Source organism: Phyllobates terribilis, unplaced genomic scaffold, assembly GCF_046119375.1.
Source record: "Phyllobates terribilis strain yellow unplaced genomic scaffold, ASM4611937v1 Scaffold_2__4_contigs__length_985480577, whole genome shotgun sequence".
Taxonomy (NCBI): Eukaryota; Metazoa; Chordata; class Amphibia; order Anura; family Dendrobatidae; genus Phyllobates; species Phyllobates terribilis.
In genome coordinates this window covers 441,858,743-441,881,246 of record NW_027362762.1, presented here as the reverse complement: position 1 = coordinate 441,881,246, position 22,504 = coordinate 441,858,743, and the positions used below count along the sequence as shown (strand labels likewise).

General features: G+C 47.4%; 1 protein-coding gene and 1 non-coding gene across 2 annotated transcripts in view; both read right to left on the bottom strand.

The window, feature by feature from the left end:
- The window catches only part of LOC141214508 (transmembrane protease serine 11D-like), a 110,501-nt gene that overhangs the window by 14,473 nt on the left and 73,524 nt on the right, over nt 1-22,504 (bottom strand). The window contains exon 7 of the mRNA XM_073665447.1: nt 5,050-5,194. Within this exon, the coding sequence (XP_073521548.1) occupies nt 5,050-5,194 (145 nt within the window). The remainder of the gene's footprint in view (nt 1-5,049; nt 5,195-22,504) is intronic.
- On the bottom strand, nt 21,770-21,987 carry LOC141256319 (small nucleolar RNA U3). Its single transcript, XR_012317282.1, has one exon. It is a non-coding gene; the product is annotated as a small nucleolar RNA U3 (small nucleolar RNA).

Here is a 22,504-nt window from a genome sequence, read left to right as displayed (position 1 = left end):
ATTTTAATATTTAGAGGGTTATGTGTGGCCATTATACTGTATGTAGGCCCATTATACTGCATGTAGGGCTGTGTGGGGGTCACAGTTGGGGAGTCATACTGTGTTGGGGTCACCATACTTTGCGTCGGCAGTTGAGGTGGGGTACAGTAGGGTCATTATACTGTGTATGTGGAGGGTATTGTGGAGGAATTCACTGTCGGTATCATACTTTATGGGGGCGATGAAAGAGGAATCTAGGACTTCAGCAGGAGGAAAATTACTATGTAAAGGCTTTAAAGTTGTGAGATCTGCTCTTCTGTGACCTCAACAATTTTTTATGCTATACTGAATTATATCACTCTGATACTTACCATTCCATATCTGTGTTATCTTGGTGTATGCCACGCCATTTTCTTATTGTGTGTGTGTAACACAGCGAATTCATTTTTCTTTAATTCCTATACATTTCTCTACAATTGGCACTTAGAACTTTTGCCCATATCCAAGATGGCTAAAACAACTCTTGTTTATATTGTTTTTCAAATAAAGCAGCTTTGTTTTTGATACTTCCTGGTATTTGGCTTTGACAAAATTTTATTGATATAGTCATGTGTGTATTACATGTGTTTTTAATGTGTTTCTGCAGCGGAAGTGCACTAGAAAGGCATATGCATTTTTTACCTGCAGATTTTTCGCATCAACACAATTCTATGGAGAAAATTCATACATAAAATTCAGCGCACCCACTGCCAGTAACAGCTGATTGGCAGGGGTGCCGGGTGTCGCATGCCCACTGATCAAATATTGAAGATCTATCCTGAGGATAGACCATCAATAACAAAATAGTGGCCAATCTCTTTAACTTAAAGCAGGGATGTCAAACTCAAATACACAGAAGGCCACAATTAAAAACGTGGACAAAGTCGTGGGCCAACCTTGCTATTTATTAAAAACATTTCTACAATTAAGAAAGTTTTTCCTTATCATCAAATATAATGATGAAACTTTTGACGTGGAAAAAAATTAAAGGGGTATTCCCATCTCCAAGATCCTATCCCAGTATGTAGAAGGTATAATAATATTAGCAAATATCTCCAATTAGAAATGTAGTAAAGTTTTTCTGATTCGCTATGTCTTTTTCCTCATGTGCAGGCAATACAGGACCTTAGGTATCCACAGTTACGACCACTAGCAGGTAGCTAACTAACTGTCACTTTATCAGTGGACGTAACCATGGATACCTAAGGTCCTGCAATGCCTGCACATGAGGAAAGAGACATAGCGTATCAGAAAAACGATACTACATTTCTAATTGGAGATATTTGCTAATATTATTATTATTACACCTACTACATATTGGGATAGGATCTTGGAGATGGGAATACCCCTTTAAAGGGCTTTGTCCCATGAACAAAGTACATATTATCAATAGATCTTAGAATAAAATTAGAACATAATCACAAATGGAGCATACTGGAATAATATATGTTATGTACGGAAAGTATTCAGACCCCTTTCAATTTTTCACTCTTTGTTTCATTGCAGCCATTTGGTAAATTCTAAAAAGTTCTTTTTTTTCTCATTAAAGTACACTCTGCACCCCATCTTGACTTAAAAAAACCCAGAAATGTAGAAATTTTTGCAAATTTATTAAAAAAGTAAAACTGAAATATCACATGGTTATAAGTATTCAGACCCTTTGCTCAGTATTGAGTAGAAGCCCCCTTTTGAGCTAGTACAGCCATGAGTCTTCTTGGGAATGATGCAACAAGTTTTTCACACCTGGATTTGGGGATTCTCTGCCATGCTTCCTTGCAGATCCTCTCCAGTTCCGTCAGATTGGATGGTGATCGTTGGTGGACAGCCATTTTCAGGTCTCTCCGGAGATGCTCAATTGGGTTTACGTCAGGTGGCTGGGCCAGTCAAGAATGGTCACAGAGTTGTTCTGAAGCCACCCCTTTGTTATTTTAGCTGTGTGCTTAGGGTCATTGTCTTGTTGGAAGGTGAACCTGAGGTCCAGAGCACTCTGGAAGAGTTTTTCATCCAGGATATCTCTGTACTTGACTGCATTTATGTTTCCTCAATTGCAACCAGTCGTCCTGTCCCTGCAGCTGAAAAACACCCCCATAGCATGATGCTGCCACCACAATGTTTCACTGTTGGGATTGTATTGGGCAGATGATGAGCAGTGCCTGGTTTTCTCCACACATACCGCTTAGAATTATCACCAAAAAGTTCTATCTTCATCTCATCAGACCCGAGAATCTTATTTCTCATAGTCTGGGAGTCCTTCATGTGTTTTTGAGCAAACTCTATGTGGGCTTTCATATGTCTTGCACTGAGGAGAGGCTTCTGTCGGGCCACTCTGCCATAAAGGCCCGACTGGTGGAGGGCTGCAGTGATAGTTGACTTTGTGGAACTTTCTTCCATCTCCCTACTGCATCTCTGGAGCTCAGCCACAGTGATCTTGGGGTTCTTCTTTACTTCTCTCACCAAGGCTCTTCTCCCATGATTGCTCAGTTTGGTTGGACGGCCAGGTCTAATAAGACTTCTGGTGGTCTCAAACTTCTTCCATTTAAGGATTATGGAGGCCACTGTGCTCTTAGGAACCTTGAGTAATGCAGAAATTATTTTGTAACCTTGGCCAGATTTGTGCCTTGTCACAATTCTGTCTCTGAGCTCCTTGGGCAGTTCCTTTGAGCTCATGATTCTCATTTGGTTTGACATGCACTGTGAGCTGTGAGGTCTTATATAGACATGTGTGTGCCTTTCCAAATCAAGTCCTATCAGTTTAATTAAACACAGCTGGACTCCAGTGACAGAGTAGAACCATCTCAAGGAGGATCACAAGGAAATGGACAGCATGTGACTTAAATATGAGTGTCTGAGCAAAGGGTCTAAATACTTATGACCATGGGATATTTCAGTTTTTCTTTTTTAATAAATTTGCAAAAATGTCTACATTTCTGTTTTTTTCAGTCAAGATGGGGTGCAGAGTGTACTTTAATGAGAAAAAAATGAACTTTTTAGAATTTACCAAATGGCTGCAATGAAACAAAGAGTGAAAAATGTAAAGGGGTCAGAATACTTTCCGTACCCACTGTAAGAGCAGTAAAAAGCATATGGCTCAATGGCCTAATTTAAATATGTAACAACAAAGGATAAAAAACCTTGAATTAATAAGTAATACAGATAAAGTATGATGCCAACAAAAGTGCTCCCCAAACACAGTATGTTACCCTCACAGTGAATTCCTCCACAGTACCTTCCAGACACACGGTATTAAGACTCTACTGTAACCCCCCAGTAAATTATGGTGCCCCATCACAATATGATGCCCCAGCTATCATCACCACACAGTCCTCCACACAGCATAATGGGCCTCACATAGTCCTCCATACAGAATTAAGGGCCCCACATAGTTCTCCATACAGAATAATGAGCCCCACATAGTTCTCCATATAGAATAATGGCCCCACATAGTCCTCCATACGGAATAATGGGCCCCACATAGTTCTCCATACAGTATAATGGCCCCCACAAAGTCCTCCACACAGTATAATGCGTCTCCCAAAATCTTCCATACAGTATAATGGGCCTTACATGGTCTTCCATACAGTATAATGGCCCCACATAGTACTCCATATAGAATAATAGGCCCCACATAATCCTCCATACAGAAAAATGGGCCCCACATAGTCCTCCATACAGAATAATGGGCCCCACATAATCCTTCATACAGAATAATGGGCCCACATAGTCCTCCATACAGTATAATGGGCCACACATAGTCCTCTATACATAATAATGGGCCACACATAGTCCTCCATACAGTTTAATGTGCTCCACATAGTCCTCCATACAGAATAATGGGCCCCACATAGTCCTCCATACAGTATAATGGGCCACACATAGTCCTCTATACATAATAATGGGCCACACATAGTCCTCCATACAGTTTAATGTGCTCCACATAGTCCTCCATACAGAATAATGGGCCCCACATAGTCCTCCATACAGAATAATGGGCCCCACATAGTCCTCCATACAGTATAATGGGCCACACATAGTCCTCTATACATAATAATGGGCCACACATAGTCCTCCATACAGTATAATGGACTCCACATAGTCCTCCATACAGAATAATGGGCCCCACATAGTCCTCCATACAGTATAATGGGCTCCACATAGTCCTCCATACAGATTAATGGGCCCCACATAGTCCTCCATACAGAATAATGGGCCCCACATAGTCCTCCATATAGAATAATGGGCCCCACACAGTCCTCCATACAGAATAATGGGCCCCACATAATCCTCTATACAGAATAATGAGCCCCACATAGTCCTCCATACAGAATAATGAGCCCCACATAGTCCTCCATACAGTATAATGGGCCCTCCATAGTCCTCCATATAGAATAATGGGCCCCACACAGTCCTCCATACAGAATAATGGGCCCCACATAATCCTCTATACAGAATAATGAGCCCCACATAGTCCTCCATACAGAATAATGAGCCCCACATAGTCCTCCATACAGTATAATGGGCCCTCCATAGTCCTCCATACAGTATAATGGGCCCCACATAGTCCTCCATATAGAATAATGGGCCCCACATAGTCCTCCATACAGTATAATGGCCCCCACATAGTCCCCCATACAGTATAATGGCCCCACATAGTCCCCCATACAGTATAATGGCCCCACATACTCCTCCATACAGTATAATGGCCGCACATAGTCCTCCATACAGTATAATGGCCCCACATAGTCCTCCATACAGAATAATGGGCCCCACATAGTCCTCCATACAGTATAATGGCCCCCACATAGTCCTCCATACAGTATAATGGCCCCCACATAGTCCTCCATACAGTATAATGGCCCCACCTATTCCCAAGTATCAAGGGCAAAATATAATTACCCTGAGGGCCAGAGTTTGATATGTGTGACCTAAAGGCTTCATATGTTTGGGTAATTATACTTCATTTTTCCGTCACTTTCACCCTTGGACTGCTGCTTGTAATCTAAGTGTTCTATACAAAAATCTACATAAACTCACCTGTTTTTAAGACAGTTCGCTGAGCTCAGTATCCAGAAGCTATTTAATAAGCTGCCAGTGCACAAAGTCATTTTGTTTTCTTGCAGAATTACGAGCCAAGGCCCAGTCTGATTTGAATTCAAAAATATTGGGCACGGTGCCCCCCCTGTAAACACAACAAGCATAGAACACAATGTCATTATAAGATCATTGGGGCGTCTGGGAGGGGATCTCCTCCAGTGACTTCTGCAAGGGGCTCTCGTTCAGCTTTGCTTCAGGAATGCCACACGAGGATGGCATCACATAGGAGGACAACGATGTATCTTACTATTGAAGGTAGGATTTACAGCTCCATTATGGCGCCTGTACACGATGCCGCCACAGATTGGTAGTGTGCCATGTAGCTGGGAACCACACAGAATAACCAAAAGTGAGCACAAATTACTGCCGTTTTGCATTGCGGTATTTTTTAACCACACGACTTGTCCATACAGAGCATATTAAAACCATGAGCTTCACATGTACAAGTTATGTCGTTATTAATATTGTGCACATTTAGGATGCATTCATAATTTACCATCAAGTTGCGTTTTTATTCCCCGCAATTATGAATGCTGCAATATCAGTAAAAGGCACGGCTTCTCAGAGGATTTTAAAAGTTGCAACAAAGACAATGCGGTTTTATCGTGATGGCAGCAAAACAAACGCACTAGGGCATGTGAACCCAGCCTTATAGGCCTATTTACACTTACCAAATATCATGAGGATTTGCTCGTTTCTGAGTAATTATAACGATGATTGTCCAGTGTTAATGAAGGAATCAGTGATTAAAGTATCATTTGTTATTAATGATGACATAAAAAATAATAGATATTAGCAGCACCTACCCAGCTAGGTGCCGGTGTTCAGTGGTGTGGATTGTGCTCCCTAAGACTCATGTGCTCTCTTAAGGAAAACTGAACATATTATTCTGTACCAAAATAGGGAATGTGTATACATTAATCAGCCATGTCCCCAAGCAAAAATAAATCATACCACCATACTATCGCTAAATAATACCGCCATAGAGATACTGAATAACACCACTCTATATAGTGACTTAAAGGGAACCTGTCACCAGAAATAACGCTATTAACCTGCGATATGGGGTTAATCTGCAGGTTAATAGCATTACTAACCTCCCTGGTGCCTGCACTTAGCTGAATGCTGAAGGGAGAAAATGAACTTTATTTCCCCCGGCAGTGTTATATCTGCATACCCATATATAAACTATAAAGGCCACACAATCCGCCCTTCTGAACTCTAACTGCTACACAGTTTACCGATATTAGTTATGAATGCCGCACTGTCCATATTTTCAGTGTCGTCGTCCCCATGCTGCTCCCTTTCCATACTGGGCCCACTCTCCACATTTTGTTGCCCCATATTGTCCAATATCTATACCTTTCCCACTCTCAGCATACTTTCCTACATATTGTGAATTATCCATCAACACTGCCTCTTCTTTATACTGTCTCCCATACTGTCCCCACATATTGTGTCCTCCCACACTGCCCAGTCCTAACACTCACCCTCCCCCACATACTGTCCCCTCACACTATTATCACCCCTCCCCAGTAAAACCCCTCTGTATCTCACTCACATCTGCTATATACTTGTTCAGCTCTGACACACAAACCGCTCTGCTATATACTCACTCAGCTCTGACACACAGCTCTGCTATATACTCTCTCAGCTCTGACACACAGCTCTGCTATATACTCGCTCAGCTCTGACACACACAGCTCTGCTATATACTCGTTCAGCTCTGACACACATACCACTCTGCTATATACTCGTTCAGCTCTGACACACACACCGCTGTTACATACTCACTCAGCTCTGACACACAGCTCTGCTATATACTCGCTCACCTCTGACACACACAGCTCTGCTATATATTCGCTCAGCTCTGACACACATACCACTCTGCTATATACTCGCTCAGCTCTGACACACACACAGCTCTGCTATATACTCGCTAAGCTCTGACACACACAGAGCTCTGCTATATACTTGCTCAGCTCTGACACACACAGCTCTGCTATATACTCGCTACTCGCTAAGCTCTGACACACACACAGCTCTGCTATATACTTGCTCAGCTCTGACACACACAGCTCTGCTATATACTCGCTCAGCTCTGACACACACACAGCTCTGCTATATACTCTCTCAGCTCTGACACACACAGCTCTGCTATATACTTGCTCAGCTCTGACACACAGCTCTGCTATATACTCGCTCAGCTCTGACACACACAGCTCTGCTATATACTCGCTCAGCTCTGACACACACAGCTCTGCTGTATACTCGCTCAGCTCTGACACACACAGCTCTGCTATATACTCGCTCAGCTCTGACACACACAGCTCTGCTGTATACTCGCTCAGCTCTGACACACACAGCTCTGCTGTATACTCACTCAGGTCTGACACACACAGCTCTGCTATATACTCGCTCAGCTCTGACACACACAGCTCTGCTATATACTCGCTCAGCTCTGACACACACAGGTCTGCTATATACTCGCTCAGCTCTGACACACACAGCTCTGCTATATACTCGCTCAGCTCTGACACACACAGCTCTGATATAACTCGCTCAGCTCTGACACACACACAGCTCTGCTATATACTCGCTAAGCTCTGACACACACACCACAGCTCTGCTATACACTTGCTCAGCTCTGACACACACAGCTCTGCTATATACTCGCTACTCGCTAAGCTCTGACACACACAGCTCTGCTATATACTTGCTCAGCTCTGACACACACAGCTCTGCTATATACTCGCTTTGCTCTGACACACACACACAGCTCTGCTATATACTCGCTCAGCTCTGACACACACACAGCTCCGCTATATACTCACTCAGCTGTGACACACAGCTCTGCTATATACTTGCACACCTCTGACACACACAGCTCTGCTATATGCTCGCTCAGCTCTGACACACAGAGCTCTGCTATATACTTGCTCAGCTCTGACACACACAGCTTTGCTATATACTCTCTCAGCTCTGACACACACAGCTCTGCTATATACTCGCTCAGCTCTGACACACACAGCTCTGCTATATACTCGCTCAGCTCTGACACACACAGCTGTGCTATATACTTGCTTAGCTCTGACACACACAGCTCTGCTATATACTCACTCAGCTCTGACACACACACAGCTCTGCTATATACTCTCTCAGCTCTGACTCACAGCTCTGCTATATACTCGCTCAGCTCTGACACACAGCTCTGCTATATACTCGCTCAGCTCTGACACACAGCTCTGCTATAAACTCGCTCAGCTCTGACACACACACCACTCTGCTATATACTCACTCAGCTCTGACACACACAGCTCTGCTATATACTCACTCAGCTCTGACACACACAGCTCTGCTGTATACTCGCTCAGCTCTGACACACACAGCTCTGCTGTATACTCGCTCAGCTCTGACACACACAGCTCTGCTATATACTCGATCAGCTCTGACACACACAGCTCTGCTATATACTCTCTCAGCTCTGACACACACAGCTCTGCTATATACTCGTTCAGCTCTGACGCACACAGCTCTGCTATGTACTCACTCCGCTCTGACACACACAGCTCTGCTATATACTCACTCAGCTCTGACACACACAGCTCTGCTATATACTTGCTTAGCTCTGACACACACAGCTCTGCTATATACTCACTCAGCTCTGACACACACACAGCTCTGCTATATACTCTCTCAGCTCTGACACACAGCTCTGCTATATACTCCCTCAGCTCTGACACACAGCTCTGCTATATACTCGCTCAGCTCTGACACACAGCTCTGCTATAAACTCGCTCAGCTCTGACACACACACCACTCTGCTATATACTCACTCAGCTCTGACACACAGCTCTGCTATATACTCACTCAGCTCTGACACACACAGCTCTGCTGTATACTCGCTCAGCTCTGACACACACAGCTCTGCTGTATACTCTCTCAGCTCTGACACACACAGCTCTGCTATATACTCGTTCAGCTCTGACACACACAGCTCTGCTATGTACTCACTCTGCTCTGACACACACAGCTCTGCTATATACTCGCTCAGCTCTGACACAGCTCTGCTGCATACTCGCTCAGCTCTGACACACACAGCTCTGCTATGTACTCACTCTGCTCTGACACACACAGCTCTGCTATATACTCGCTCAGCTCTGACACACAGCTCTGCTATATACTCGCTTAGCTCTGACACACACAGCTCTGCTATATACTCGCTCAGCTCTGACACACACAGCTCTGCTGTATACTCGCTCAGCTCTGACACACACAGCTCTGCTATATACTCGCTCAGCTCTGACACACACAGCTCTGCTGTATACTCGCTCAGCTCTGACACACACAGCTCTGCTGTATACTCACTCAGGTCTGACACACACAGCTCTGCTATATACTCGCTCAGCTCTGACACACACAGCTCTGCTATATACTCGCTCAGCTCTGACACACACAGGTCTGCTATATACTCGCTCAGCTCTGACACACACAGCTCTGCTATATACTCGCTCAGCTCTGACACACACAGCTCTGATATAACTCGCTCAGCTCTGACACACACACAGCTCTGCTATATACTCGCTAAGCTCTGACACACACACCACAGCTCTGCTATACACTTGCTCAGCTCTGACACACACAGCTCTGCTATATACTCGCTACTCGCTAAGCTCTGACACACACAGCTCTGCTATATACTTGCTCAGCTCTGACACACACAGCTCTGCTATATACTCGCTTTGCTCTGACACACACACACAGCTCTGCTATATACTCGCTCAGCTCTGACACACACACAGCTCCGCTATATACTCACTCAGCTGTGACACACAGCTCTGCTATATACTTGCACACCTCTGACACACACAGCTCTGCTATATGCTCGCTCAGCTCTGACACACAGAGCTCTGCTATATACTTGCTCAGCTCTGACACACACAGCTTTGCTATATACTCTCTCAGCTCTGACACACACAGCTCTGCTATATACTCGCTCAGCTCTGACACACACAGCTCTGCTATATACTCGCTCAGCTCTGACACACACAGCTGTGCTATATACTTGCTTAGCTCTGACACACACAGCTCTGCTATATACTCACTCAGCTCTGACACACACACAGCTCTGCTATATACTCTCTCAGCTCTGACTCACAGCTCTGCTATATACTCGCTCAGCTCTGACACACAGCTCTGCTATATACTCGCTCAGCTCTGACACACAGCTCTGCTATAAACTCGCTCAGCTCTGACACACACACCACTCTGCTATATACTCACTCAGCTCTGACACACACAGCTCTGCTATATACTCACTCAGCTCTGACACACACAGCTCTGCTGTATACTCGCTCAGCTCTGACACACACAGCTCTGCTGTATACTCGCTCAGCTCTGACACACACAGCTCTGCTATATACTCGATCAGCTCTGACACACACAGCTCTGCTATATACTCTCTCAGCTCTGACACACACAGCTCTGCTATATACTCGTTCAGCTCTGACGCACACAGCTCTGCTATGTACTCACTCCGCTCTGACACACACAGCTCTGCTATATACTCACTCAGCTCTGACACACACAGCTCTGCTATATACTTGCTTAGCTCTGACACACACAGCTCTGCTATATACTCACTCAGCTCTGACACACACACAGCTCTGCTATATACTCTCTCAGCTCTGACACACAGCTCTGCTATATACTCCCTCAGCTCTGACACACAGCTCTGCTATATACTCGCTCAGCTCTGACACACAGCTCTGCTATAAACTCGCTCAGCTCTGACACACACACCACTCTGCTATATACTCACTCAGCTCTGACACACAGCTCTGCTATATACTCACTCAGCTCTGACACACACAGCTCTGCTGTATACTCGCTCAGCTCTGACACACACAGCTCTGCTGTATACTCGCTCAGCTCTGACACACACAGCTCTGCTATATACTCGATCAGCTCTGACACACACAGCTCTGCTATATACTCTCTCAGCTCTGACACACACAGCTCTGCTATATACTCGTTCAGCTCTGACGCACACAGCTCTGCTATGTACTCACTCCGCTCTGACACACACAGCTCTGCTATATACTCGCTCAGCTCTGACACACATAGCTATGCTATATACTCGCTCAGCTCTGACACACTCAGCTCTGCTGTATAGTCGCTCAGCTCTGACACACACAGCTCTGCTGTATACTCGCTCAGCTCTGACACACACAGCTCTGCTGTATTCTCGCTCAGCTCTGACACACACAGCTCTGCTGTATACTCGCTCAGGTCTGACACACACAGCTCTGCTATATACTCGCTCAGCTCTGACACACACAGCTCTGCTATATACTCGCTCAGCTCTGACACACACAGCTCTGCTATATACTCGCTCAGCTCTGACACACACAGCTCTGCTATATACTCGCTCAGCTCTGACACACACACAGCTCTGCTATATACTCTCTCAGCTCTGACACACAGCTCTGCTATATACTCGCTCAGCTCTGACACACAGCTCTGCTATATACACTGTGTGCAGAATTATTAGGCAAGTTGTATTTTAGAGGATTATTTTTATTATTGATCAACAACTATGTTCTCAATCAACCCAAAAGACTCATAAATATCCAAGCTTAATATTTTTGGAAGTTGGAGTGGTTTTTTTTCAGATTTGGCTATCTTAGGAGGATATGTGTTTGTGCAGGTAACTATTACTGTGCAGAATTATTGGGCAACTTAATAAAAACCAAATATAATCCCATCTCACTTGTTTATTTTCACCAGGTAAACCAATATCAGTGCACAAAATTTAGAAATAAACATTTCTGACATGCCAAACCAAAAACCCAAAAAATTAGTGATCAATATAGCCACCTTTCTTTATGATGACACTCAACAGCCTTCCATCCATAGATTCTGTCAGTTGCTTGATCTGTTTTCGATCAACATTGCGTGCAGCAGCCACCACAGCCTCCTAGACACTGCTCCGAGAGGTGTACTGTTTTCCCTCCCTCTAGATCTCACATTTTATGATGGACCACAGGTTCTCTATGGGGTTCAGATCAGGTGAACAAGGGGGCCATGCCATTATTTTTTCTTCTTTCAGACCTTTACTGGCCAGCCACGCTGTGGAGTAGTTGGATGCAGTGGCGTACCGCCAATGGCGGCAGACCACGCCACTGCTATGGGGCCCGTGGCCCGGAGGGGGCCCGTGAGCCGGGAGGGCCCCAAGCAGCGTGGGAACGAGAAGGATAGGTGAGTAGGAGGTTGCGGCGGCAGAGGAGCGGGTTGCGGCAGTGGAGGAGCGGGGCACACGCAGTAGCCCCTGCCGCAGCTACTATGTGTGCCCGCTGCTAAAGGGACATGAATATTCCCTCTTCTCCACTCCCATGGGCGTGGAGAAGAGGGAATATTCATTCTCTTCAGCAGTGGGCACGGAGGAGCGCTGAGCCGCGGCTCCTGTCAGTGCCCGCTGCTAAAGAGAAAGCATATTCACGCTTCTTCACGCCCATAGTCTCGGCATGGAGAGGAGTGAATGTGCCGGCAGCAGCAGCAGCTCACCTCGGCGCCTGAGAGCGCGCGCTGCTCAGATGCCGACATGAGCTGCTGCAGACAGGACTCAGCACTGGAGGAGAGGTGAGGAAGGAAGGTGAGTATAAGTGTTTATTGTTTTGTGTGCAGTGATTGGGGGATGAGGGGGCCACACATGCCACGATACTTGGATTAAGGAGGCCACACATACCAAAATACTTGGATTGAGGAGGCCACACATACCAGGAATGGGGGGTTGAGGAGGCCACACATACCAGGATTTGGGGATTGAGGAGGCCACACTTACCAGGATAGGGGGATTGAGGAGGCCACACTTACCAGGATTGGGGGATTGAGGAGGCCACACTTACCAGGGATTGGGGGATTGAGGAGGCCACACTTACCAGGGATTGGGGGATTGAGGAGGCCACACATACCAGGATTTGGGGATTGAGGAGGCCACGCATACCAGGATTTGAGGATTGAGGAGGCCACACATACTAGGATTTGGGGATTGAGGAGGCCACACTTACCAGGATTGGGGGATTGAGGAGGCCACACATACCAGGATTGAGGGGTTGAGGAGGCCACACATACCAGGATTGAGGGGTTGAGGAGGCCACACATACCAGGATTGAGGGATTGAGGAGGCCACACATACCAGGATTTGGGGATTGAGGTGGCCACACATACCAGGATTTGGGGATTGAGGAGGCCACACATACCAGGATTTAGGGATTGAGGAGGCCACACATACCAGGATTTGGGGATTGAGGAGGCCACACATACCAGGATTTGGGGATTGAGGAGGCCACACCAGGATTGGGGGATTGAGGAGGCCACACATACCAGGATTGGGGGATTGAGGAGGCCACACATACCAGGATTGAGGGATTGAGGAGGCTACACATACCAGGGATTGTGGGATTGAGGGGGCCACACATACCAGGGATTGGGGGATTGAGGAGGCTACACATACCAGGGATTGTGGGGGCCACAGATACCAGGGATTGTGGGATTGAGGGGGCCACACATACCAGGATGGGAAATTTAGCTGCTGCTGCATTTCCCACCCTAGGCTTATACTCAAGTCAATAGGTTTTCCCATTTTTATGTGGTAAAATTAGGGGCCTCGGCTTATATTCGGGTCAGTTTATTTAAAATATACGGTATTTTAAAATCAGTGAGTACATGGTGCCCATAATACTGCAGGACTGTGGCGTGCATTATACTATATGGGGGCTGCATTTTACCCTATGGGGTGTGTAATATACTGTATGGAGGACTATGGGGAGTGCATTATATTCTATGGAGGACCATGGGAAGTTCATTATACTAATGGAGGATTATGGGGGGCACATTATACTATATGGAGGATTATGGCGGCGCATTATACTATATGGAGGATTATGGGGGAGCATTATACTATATGGAGGATTATGGGGGCGCATTATACTATATGGAAGATTATCGGTGGTGTATTATACTATATGGAAGGCTATGTTGGGCCATTATAATATTTGAGGGCTATGTGGGGGGCCATTATACTGTATGAAAGCAATTATACAGTGTGAAGGTTTGTGTGGGGTCCATTATACTGTTTGGAGGGCTGTGTGGGGGCCATTATACTGTTTGGAGGGCTATGTGGGGGCCATGAGAGTGTATGGAGGGCTCTGTGGGGTTCACAGTTGGGGGATTATACTGCGTTAGGGTCACCATACTTTGCCGTGGGAGATGAAGTGGGGTACAATAGGGTCATTATACTGTGCATGTGGAGGAATGCACCATAGGGGTATCATACTGTTTGGGGGGCACTTTTGTTGGCATCATACTTTATGGGGCAATGAAAGAGGAATCTACGACTTCAGAAGGAGGAAAATTTCTATGTAAAGGCTGGAAAGTTATGAGATCGGCTCTTCTGTGACACAGACAAATATTTATTTATTTTTTTGTGGGGGGGGGGGGCAATTAGAGCTTCTGCTATGGGGCCCCATGACTTCTATGTACGCCCCTGGTTGGATGCATGTGATGGAGCATTGTCCTGCATGAAAATCATGTTTTTCTTGAACGATACCAACTTCTTCCTGTACCACTGCTTGAAGAAGTTGTCTTCCAGAAACTGGGAGTAGGTCTGGGAGTTGAGCTTCACTCCATCCTCAACCCAAAAAGGTCCCACAAGTTCATCTTTGATGATACCAGCCCATTCCAGTACCCCACCTCCACCTTGCTGGCGTCTGAGTCGGAGTGGAGCTCTCTGCCCTTTACTGATCCAGCCTCTAGCCCATCCATCTGGCCCATCAAGAGTCACTCTCATTTCATCAGTCCATAAAACCTTTGAAAAATCAGTCTTAAGATATTTCTTGGCCCATTCTTGACGTTTTATCTTATGTTTCTTGTTCAAAGGTGGTGGTTTTTCAGCCTTCCTTACCTTGGCCATGTCCCTGAGTATTGCACACCTTGTGGTTTTTGATACTCCAGTAACGTTGCAGCTCTGAAATATGGCAAAACCGGTGGCGAATGGCATCTTGGCAGCTTCACGCTTGATTTTCCTCAATTCATGGGCAGTTATTTTGCGCCTCTTTTGGCCAACACGCTTCTTGCGACCCTGTTGGCTATTTGCCATGAAACGCTTGATTGTTCGGTGATCACGCTTCAAAAGTTTGGAAATTTCAAGACTGCTGCATCCCTCTGCAAGACATCTCACAATTTTGGACTTTTCAGAGCCCGGCAAATCTCTCTTCTGACCCATTTTGCCAAAGGAAAAAAAAGTTGCCTAATAATTAAGCACACCTTATATAGGGTGTTGATGTCATTAGTCAACACCCCTCCTCATTACAGAGATGCACATCACCAGATTTACTTAATTGGTAGTTGGCTCTCAAGCCTATGCAGTTTGGAGTAGGACAACATGTATAAAAAGTATCATGTGATCAAAATACTCATTTGCCTAATAATTCGGCACACAATGTACTCACTCAGCTCTGACACACACACCACTCTGCTATATACTCGCTCAGCTCTGACCCACACAGCTCTGCTATATACTCACTCAGCTCTGACACACACAGCTCTGCCGTATACTCTCAGCTCTGACACACACAGCTCTGCTGTATACTCGCTCAGCTCTGACACACACAGCTCTGCTGTATACTCTCTCAGCTCTGACACACACAGCTCTGCTATATACTCGTTCAGCTCTGACACACACAGCTCTGCTATGTACTCACTCTGCTCTGACACACACAGCTCTGCTATATACTCGCTCAGCTCTGACACAGCTCTGCTGCATACTCGCTCAGCTCTGACACACACAGCTCTGCTATGTACTCACTCTGCTCTGACACACACAGCTCTGCTATATACTCGCTCAGCTCTGACACGCACAGCTCTGCTATATACTCGCTCAGCTCTGACGCACACACACACTTTTGTCCTGCTCCTTTTCCCTCTTCTAGCTGTGAGTCAGGTGACCTAAGACTTCCACATGTAGATCTACCAAAGACCCTGGTGGGTGTCTCTACATAGACTGATTGGTGGGGGAAGGACCCCTTAGGCTTCCAGCTCCACTGTTATATTCAGCGGTATCTGTGCACTTAGGACACAAATGCAGCTGCACATAGGAGACACCTCATACCGCTGCATAAGACAAGATGCTAATAACCTCATGGCAGATGCGACACCATGGCATTCTTCGACATGATGATAGACCACCATCAACATATGAGCAATGGGGGTCACTGATCAGCAAAACAAAGGTATAGCTGAGCTGCAGGAGGAGCCACATCCATACTCACAAGAGCAGTGTTATTGTTGGACAGCACATTGAATGAGCCTCTGTATTCTGCTGTTGAAAGAGTCCCAGGAACATGTCACCTTGGAAAATGCTGTATACCAGCAGATATAGGGTTACTCTGCAGGCACACAGTGTGACAATGCTGTCCGGCTGCTGCACTGAAAGTGTCTACTGGGAGAAAATGAATCTATTTCATCCCTGGAGCCTCCTTTTATTCATTGGGTCATGTACAGAGAGGCTGTGATCACGCCTCAGCACTTTGATTGACAGCCAGCTTTGCAATTCATCTGTCCCATGGCGTGCTTACAGCCACAGCCAGGGGTGGATTAAGAGTAGTCAGGGCCCCGGGCAGTTTAGAAAGTGTGGGCCCCCCCCACAGGTACCCGATGTATCACGTGACATGTCACATGATCCCCTTTGATAGATCATGTGACTGGTCATGTGAGTAACACACAGATGCTTTGGTCACATCTGTAGACGGAAAATAATGGAAACTTTTTCCATTATGTACACAGCCCTATACATAACATTTCCTTGAGGGGCCACATGAGAGACCATGACTGTTGTGGAAACCGAACCAATAGGCTGAAATTAATTCTGCTCAATATTAAAAATATTAACAAAATAATAAAAAAAATATTAATTGTATGACTTAATATTGAGCAGAATTAAGTATGCTGACATCCCCCTATATACAGTATGAGCCCCCACATAACTCCTTAGATACAGTATGAGCCCGCACATAGCTCCCTAGATATAGTATGAGCCCCACACATAGCTCCCTAGATACAGTATGAGCCCCCGCATAGCTCCCTAGATACAGTATGAGCCCCCGCATAGCCCCTATATACAGTATGAGCCCCCACATAACTCCCTAGATACAGTATGAGCCCGCACATAGCTCCCTAGATATAGTATGAGCCCCACACATAGCTCCCTAGATACAGTATGAGCCCCCGCATAGCTCCCTAGATACAGTATGAGCCCCCGCATAGCCCCTATATACAGTATGAGCCCCCACATAACTCCCTAGATACAGTATGAGCCCGCACATAGCTCCCTAGATATAGTATGAGCCCCACACATAGCTCCCTAGATACAGTATGAGCCCGCACATAGCTCCCTAGATATAGTATGAGCCCCACACATAGCTCCCTAGATACAGTATGAGCCCCCGCATAGCTCCCTAGATACAGTATGAGCCCCCGCATAGCCCCTATATACAGTATGAGCCCCCACATAACTCTCTAGATACAGTATGAGCCCCACATAGCTCCCTATATACAGTATGAGCCCGTACATAGCCCCTATATACAGTATGAGCCCGTACATAGCTCCTTATATACAATATGAGCCCCACATAGCTCCCTAGATACAGTATGAGCACCAACATAGCTCCCTATATACAATATGAGCCCGTACATAGCTCCCTTCTCTGATCGACTGTCGGTTCCACAGCCAGCTCAGAGAATGGTCGAAAGCAAAATGCAGCTACCTGGGAGACACCTCTGACCACCGCATGAGGTGGCCCGAAGGCACCCCCCTGACGGCTGTACCCCGGTCACATACCCCCCCCCCCCCCCCGGTTCCCCTAGGTATGGCCCTGTACAGTCTATATGACAATACATGACCGGTATCTATAGTATAATCAGGGATGTGTCCTTCTGTCAGAAGCCTCTATAGACTGCGTAAGTGCAATACCTGCACAGTCTGGCGGCAGACAGAAAGACACATCCACATCCCAGACAGGGATGAGGAGTGTGGCGCTGGAGATCGCGGTATGCAGAAGCACTGAGCGCATACTGCGATCTCCGGCACCATAAACACATACCTGTTCGGTCCTGTCATCTCTGGAGAGTCCGGGGGAGGAATGTGACGCCGGAATCGGCGCCTGCTCATACTGCGATTTCCGGCGCTATTTTAGTGAAGACAAATATGAACAGTGTCTTCGACAAAATGGACAGCGTGGTATCCGCATGCGCGTACTTTGGCGCCATTTTGTTGAAAACACTCTGCACATTTGTATTCATTCAAATGAAACTGGATATCGCGCTATGCGGACATGGGTAGCATGGACCAGGGCGAGGGGGGAGAATATACCAGGATAGGGGACCAGGATAGGGGACCAGGATGGGGGAGCATATACCAGGATAGGGGACCAGGATGGGGGATAATATACCAGGATAGGGGACCAGGATGGGGGAGCATATACCAGGATAGGGGACCAGGATGGGGGAGCATATACCAGGATAGGGGAGCATATTCCAGGATGGGGGGGGGGCATGGACCAGGATGTGGGAGCATATACCAGGATGGGGGACCAGGATGTGGGAGCATATACCAGGATGGGGGAGCATATACTAGGATATGGGGCCAGGATGGGAGAGAATATACCAATAAAAAAGCTCGCCACCCGGGCGTAGAACGGGTTCAATAGCTAGTACGAAATACTGTGATACAGATATCAGATGTTATATACTATACACATTGTTATATCCCATCTGATGTCTGTACCACAGTATACCGTACATTAATCTGTATACTGGATGACATTTTTTGTACAGGTATATACACTGTACTGATCACACCTGGACCTGCACACAGGACCTCACATATTATATATGCAGCAGTATAGTTTGTGACGTCCTGCAGGTTCAGGGTTGATCAGTCAGTGCAGGGTATTGTATGCATTGCTGATGTATGTGGTCTCTGCTGAGGCTCAGTGTGATTTATTGCAGGACTGTGAATTTTCCTGCAGATCTGGTGACACTGGAGCCGATGACCTGGCACTGACAGCGCGACCTGATCTGCAGCAAAGATCAGACTCCTGCAATAACTCACACTGAGCCCCAGCAGAGCAGCCACCGACCTGACACTAAGGCAGGGGTCTCAAACACGCGGCTCGCGGGCCGCATGCGGCCCCTCCGGCTGCTTCTTGCTGCCTGCAGGCACAGACCCCATAACGATCGCGGCTCTCTCCAGCAGCTCTCTCCAGCATGTCAGTGACGTCATACGCTGCTGCGCTGGGACACAGATTTCAGCAGCTGGCCTCTGATAGGCCGGCGGCTGACACTGGTATTGCTGTGCAGAGAGCCGGTCTCTGCGCGGCAATACACTGAACTGAAGCGCAGCTGCCGGCAGCTCCTGGACTGGGCCGTGATCGAGGTCTATGGTGCCTGCGGGCCACAGGTGCAGAAAGGACGCCGAGGGAATGGAGGACAGGTGAGAATCTTTTTTTTTTTCTCTGTCATGTGAAATACAGCACAGGGGACCTGTGCTCAGTATGGGGTGGGGGTGGGGCACTGTGCGCAGTATGGGGGACGGGGACCCTGAGCGCAGTATTGGGGGGACGGGGACCCTGTGCGAAGTATGGAGGGACGGGGACCCTGACCGCTGTATGGGGGGGGCGGGGACCCTGAGCGCTGTATGGGGGGGGGGACCCTGAGCGCAGTATGGGGGGGGACGGGGACCCTGAGCGCAGTATGGGGGGGGACCCTGAGCGCAGTATGTGGGGGGGACGGGGACCCTGGGCGCAGTATGGGGGGGAACCCTAAGCGCAGTATGGGGGGGGAACGGGGACCCTGAGCGCAGTATGGGGGGACGGGGACCCTGAGCGCTGTATGGGGGGGACGGGGACCCTGAGCGCTGTATGGGGGGACGGGGACCCTGAGCGCAGTATGAGGGGTGACGGGGACCCTGAGCGCAGTATGGGGGGGACGGGGACCCTGAGCGCAGTATGGGGGGGACCCTGAGCGCAGTATGTGGGGGGAACGGGGACCCTGACTGCAGTATGGGGGGGGACCCTAAGCGCAGTATGGGGGGGAACGGGGACCCTGAGCGCAGTATGGGGGGGAAGGGGACCCTGAGCGCAGCATAAGGACCAGGATGGGGGACCATGTCTGCAATATGGGGGACCATGTCTGCAATATGGGGGACCTGGATGGTGGACCATGTCTGCAATTTGAAGACCATGTCTGCAAGATGGGGGACCATGTCTGCAATATGGGGGACCATGTCTGCAATATGGGGGACCTGGATGGGAGACCATGTCTGCAATGTGGGGGACCTGGATGGGAGACCATGTCTGCAATATGGGGGACCTGGATGGGGGACCATGTCTGCAATATGGGGGACCTGGATGGGGGACCATGTCTGCAATATGGGGGACCTGGATGGGGGACCATGTCTGCAATATGGTGGACCTGGATGGGAGACCGTGTCTGCAAGATGAGGACCAGTTCAAAAGGTGTATAGAAAATAAAATGGTATCACTAAATGTCACTTTGTCATGCAAATAATGCGGCCCCCCAAATTAAATGTTTTTCCGTGTGCGGCCCATATGCCCAGCTGAGTTTGAGACCCCTGCACTAAGGGATTCCTGTGAACTGATCAGGAGGGGAACAGCGTCCTGCAGCCCCCTCCTCACTGTGACTCCAGACATCCTGCCCTAGGCCCGACCTCGTATTTACTATTTAGCGCCATCCACTGATGCAGGAGCTCCTCTCCGGCAAGCTGAAGAGAAGCAGCTCCAGGCGCCACTGTGTGACGTCAGTCCTGGAGACGCAGCACACATCGTGCAGGGGGCGTGTCTGTATCCCTGATGTGGCCGGCCAGCGTCTAATGGTACAGTGCGGTCCCCCTGCCCCTGCCTCTGCAGAAAACATTATAATGAGGGCGATCAGGCCATGGGCCCCCCACGGGGCCTCGGGCCCCGGGCAGTAGCCCAGATCGTCCTCATTATAATCCGCCTATGGCCACAGCTAATGTAAGCCATCGATATTACTAAAAGCCAATGGCTCTCGGTAGCCGCTCTTTTAATAAGACAGCCGTGTTACGTAATGCTATTTACATGCAGATTAACCCTGCCTATTAAGCCAATATGTTCTGAGGCTGTAGTTGGTTTCAGATTAACCCTGTATATTCAGGTAAATAGCATTTTCCAAGGTGACAGGTTCCCTTCAATTAAAAGAAAGAAAATGCAATAAGCTTATTTATTAACTTATGCGCCAATTTGTTTCGGGTTGATAAGCTTTTACATTGTGATCAGAGTTTGATCAGAGTGTCAGCATCTTCTCTAGGATGAGAACACACTGTGAGAAGATAGAACAACAGTTCTCCATTGTGTCAGTGTGCAAAAATCAGACTGCATTCAGAGGTAATCTGAGAGCAGTCTGATTTTGTCAATGGAGATAGAAAATGTTTTTTTATTCTTTGATGACTTGATAATCAAATCTCAATAATTGGCCTTACACATTGATAACATCCAGCTGTAACACATGATAGCTGGTAACAAATTCAATCTATTTTTTACTTTGTTAAAAAATATCCCCCACCACTCAGCTTGTGATCTCCCCCTCCACCCTCTCTGTAACAGAGAAGGAGAACGATCATCACCAGCAATCAGCCCCTGCAATGAAGCAGAACTGAGAGCTCACTTCACGCTCAGGAGAGATCACTACAGCTCCTCCTTGTGGTTGGGGAGTTCGGACACTTTAGAGCACATTTCTCAAGTTACAAACTATAGAAATGATCCCTGAAAGTATAGTCTTAACCTTCCACTAGCTGCAATGACGCTCCACACCCTGCTCACTGCCACTGCACATCATGGAGACACATTTTGCCTCTTCCTGCTCAGTCAGCATATCAGCCCGCCCCGCCATCACTGCTCACAGTCGTGGCTTTCATTACTGGATTATAAATGAACAAATTGTAAATTATTCAGTTCTGCTTTGCGACGCAAGAAGAAACCATTTCATATAAATCTGCATATGACACGCCCACCAACCGATCGGCCTGCTATTTGGACTCTCTTCTGCAGAGCAGCAGGTTAGGTAGAGCGCGCAGACGTACTACCGACGCGTGCGGAAGTGTTACGTCATGAAGATGTCGGCCGAGATTAGGCGTCGCTGCGGCGCGCGGTCTGTCACGTCTTGTGGTGTGAGCGCGTTGCGTATTGCAGGCACATTATGTGATGGCTGCGGCTGGCGGTTAAGCGGCATAGTCCGCTCCTCAGCCGGTGATAGCTATGCTCTACGGAGTTCGTCGTCTGCTCCGTGTGTTCGTCGT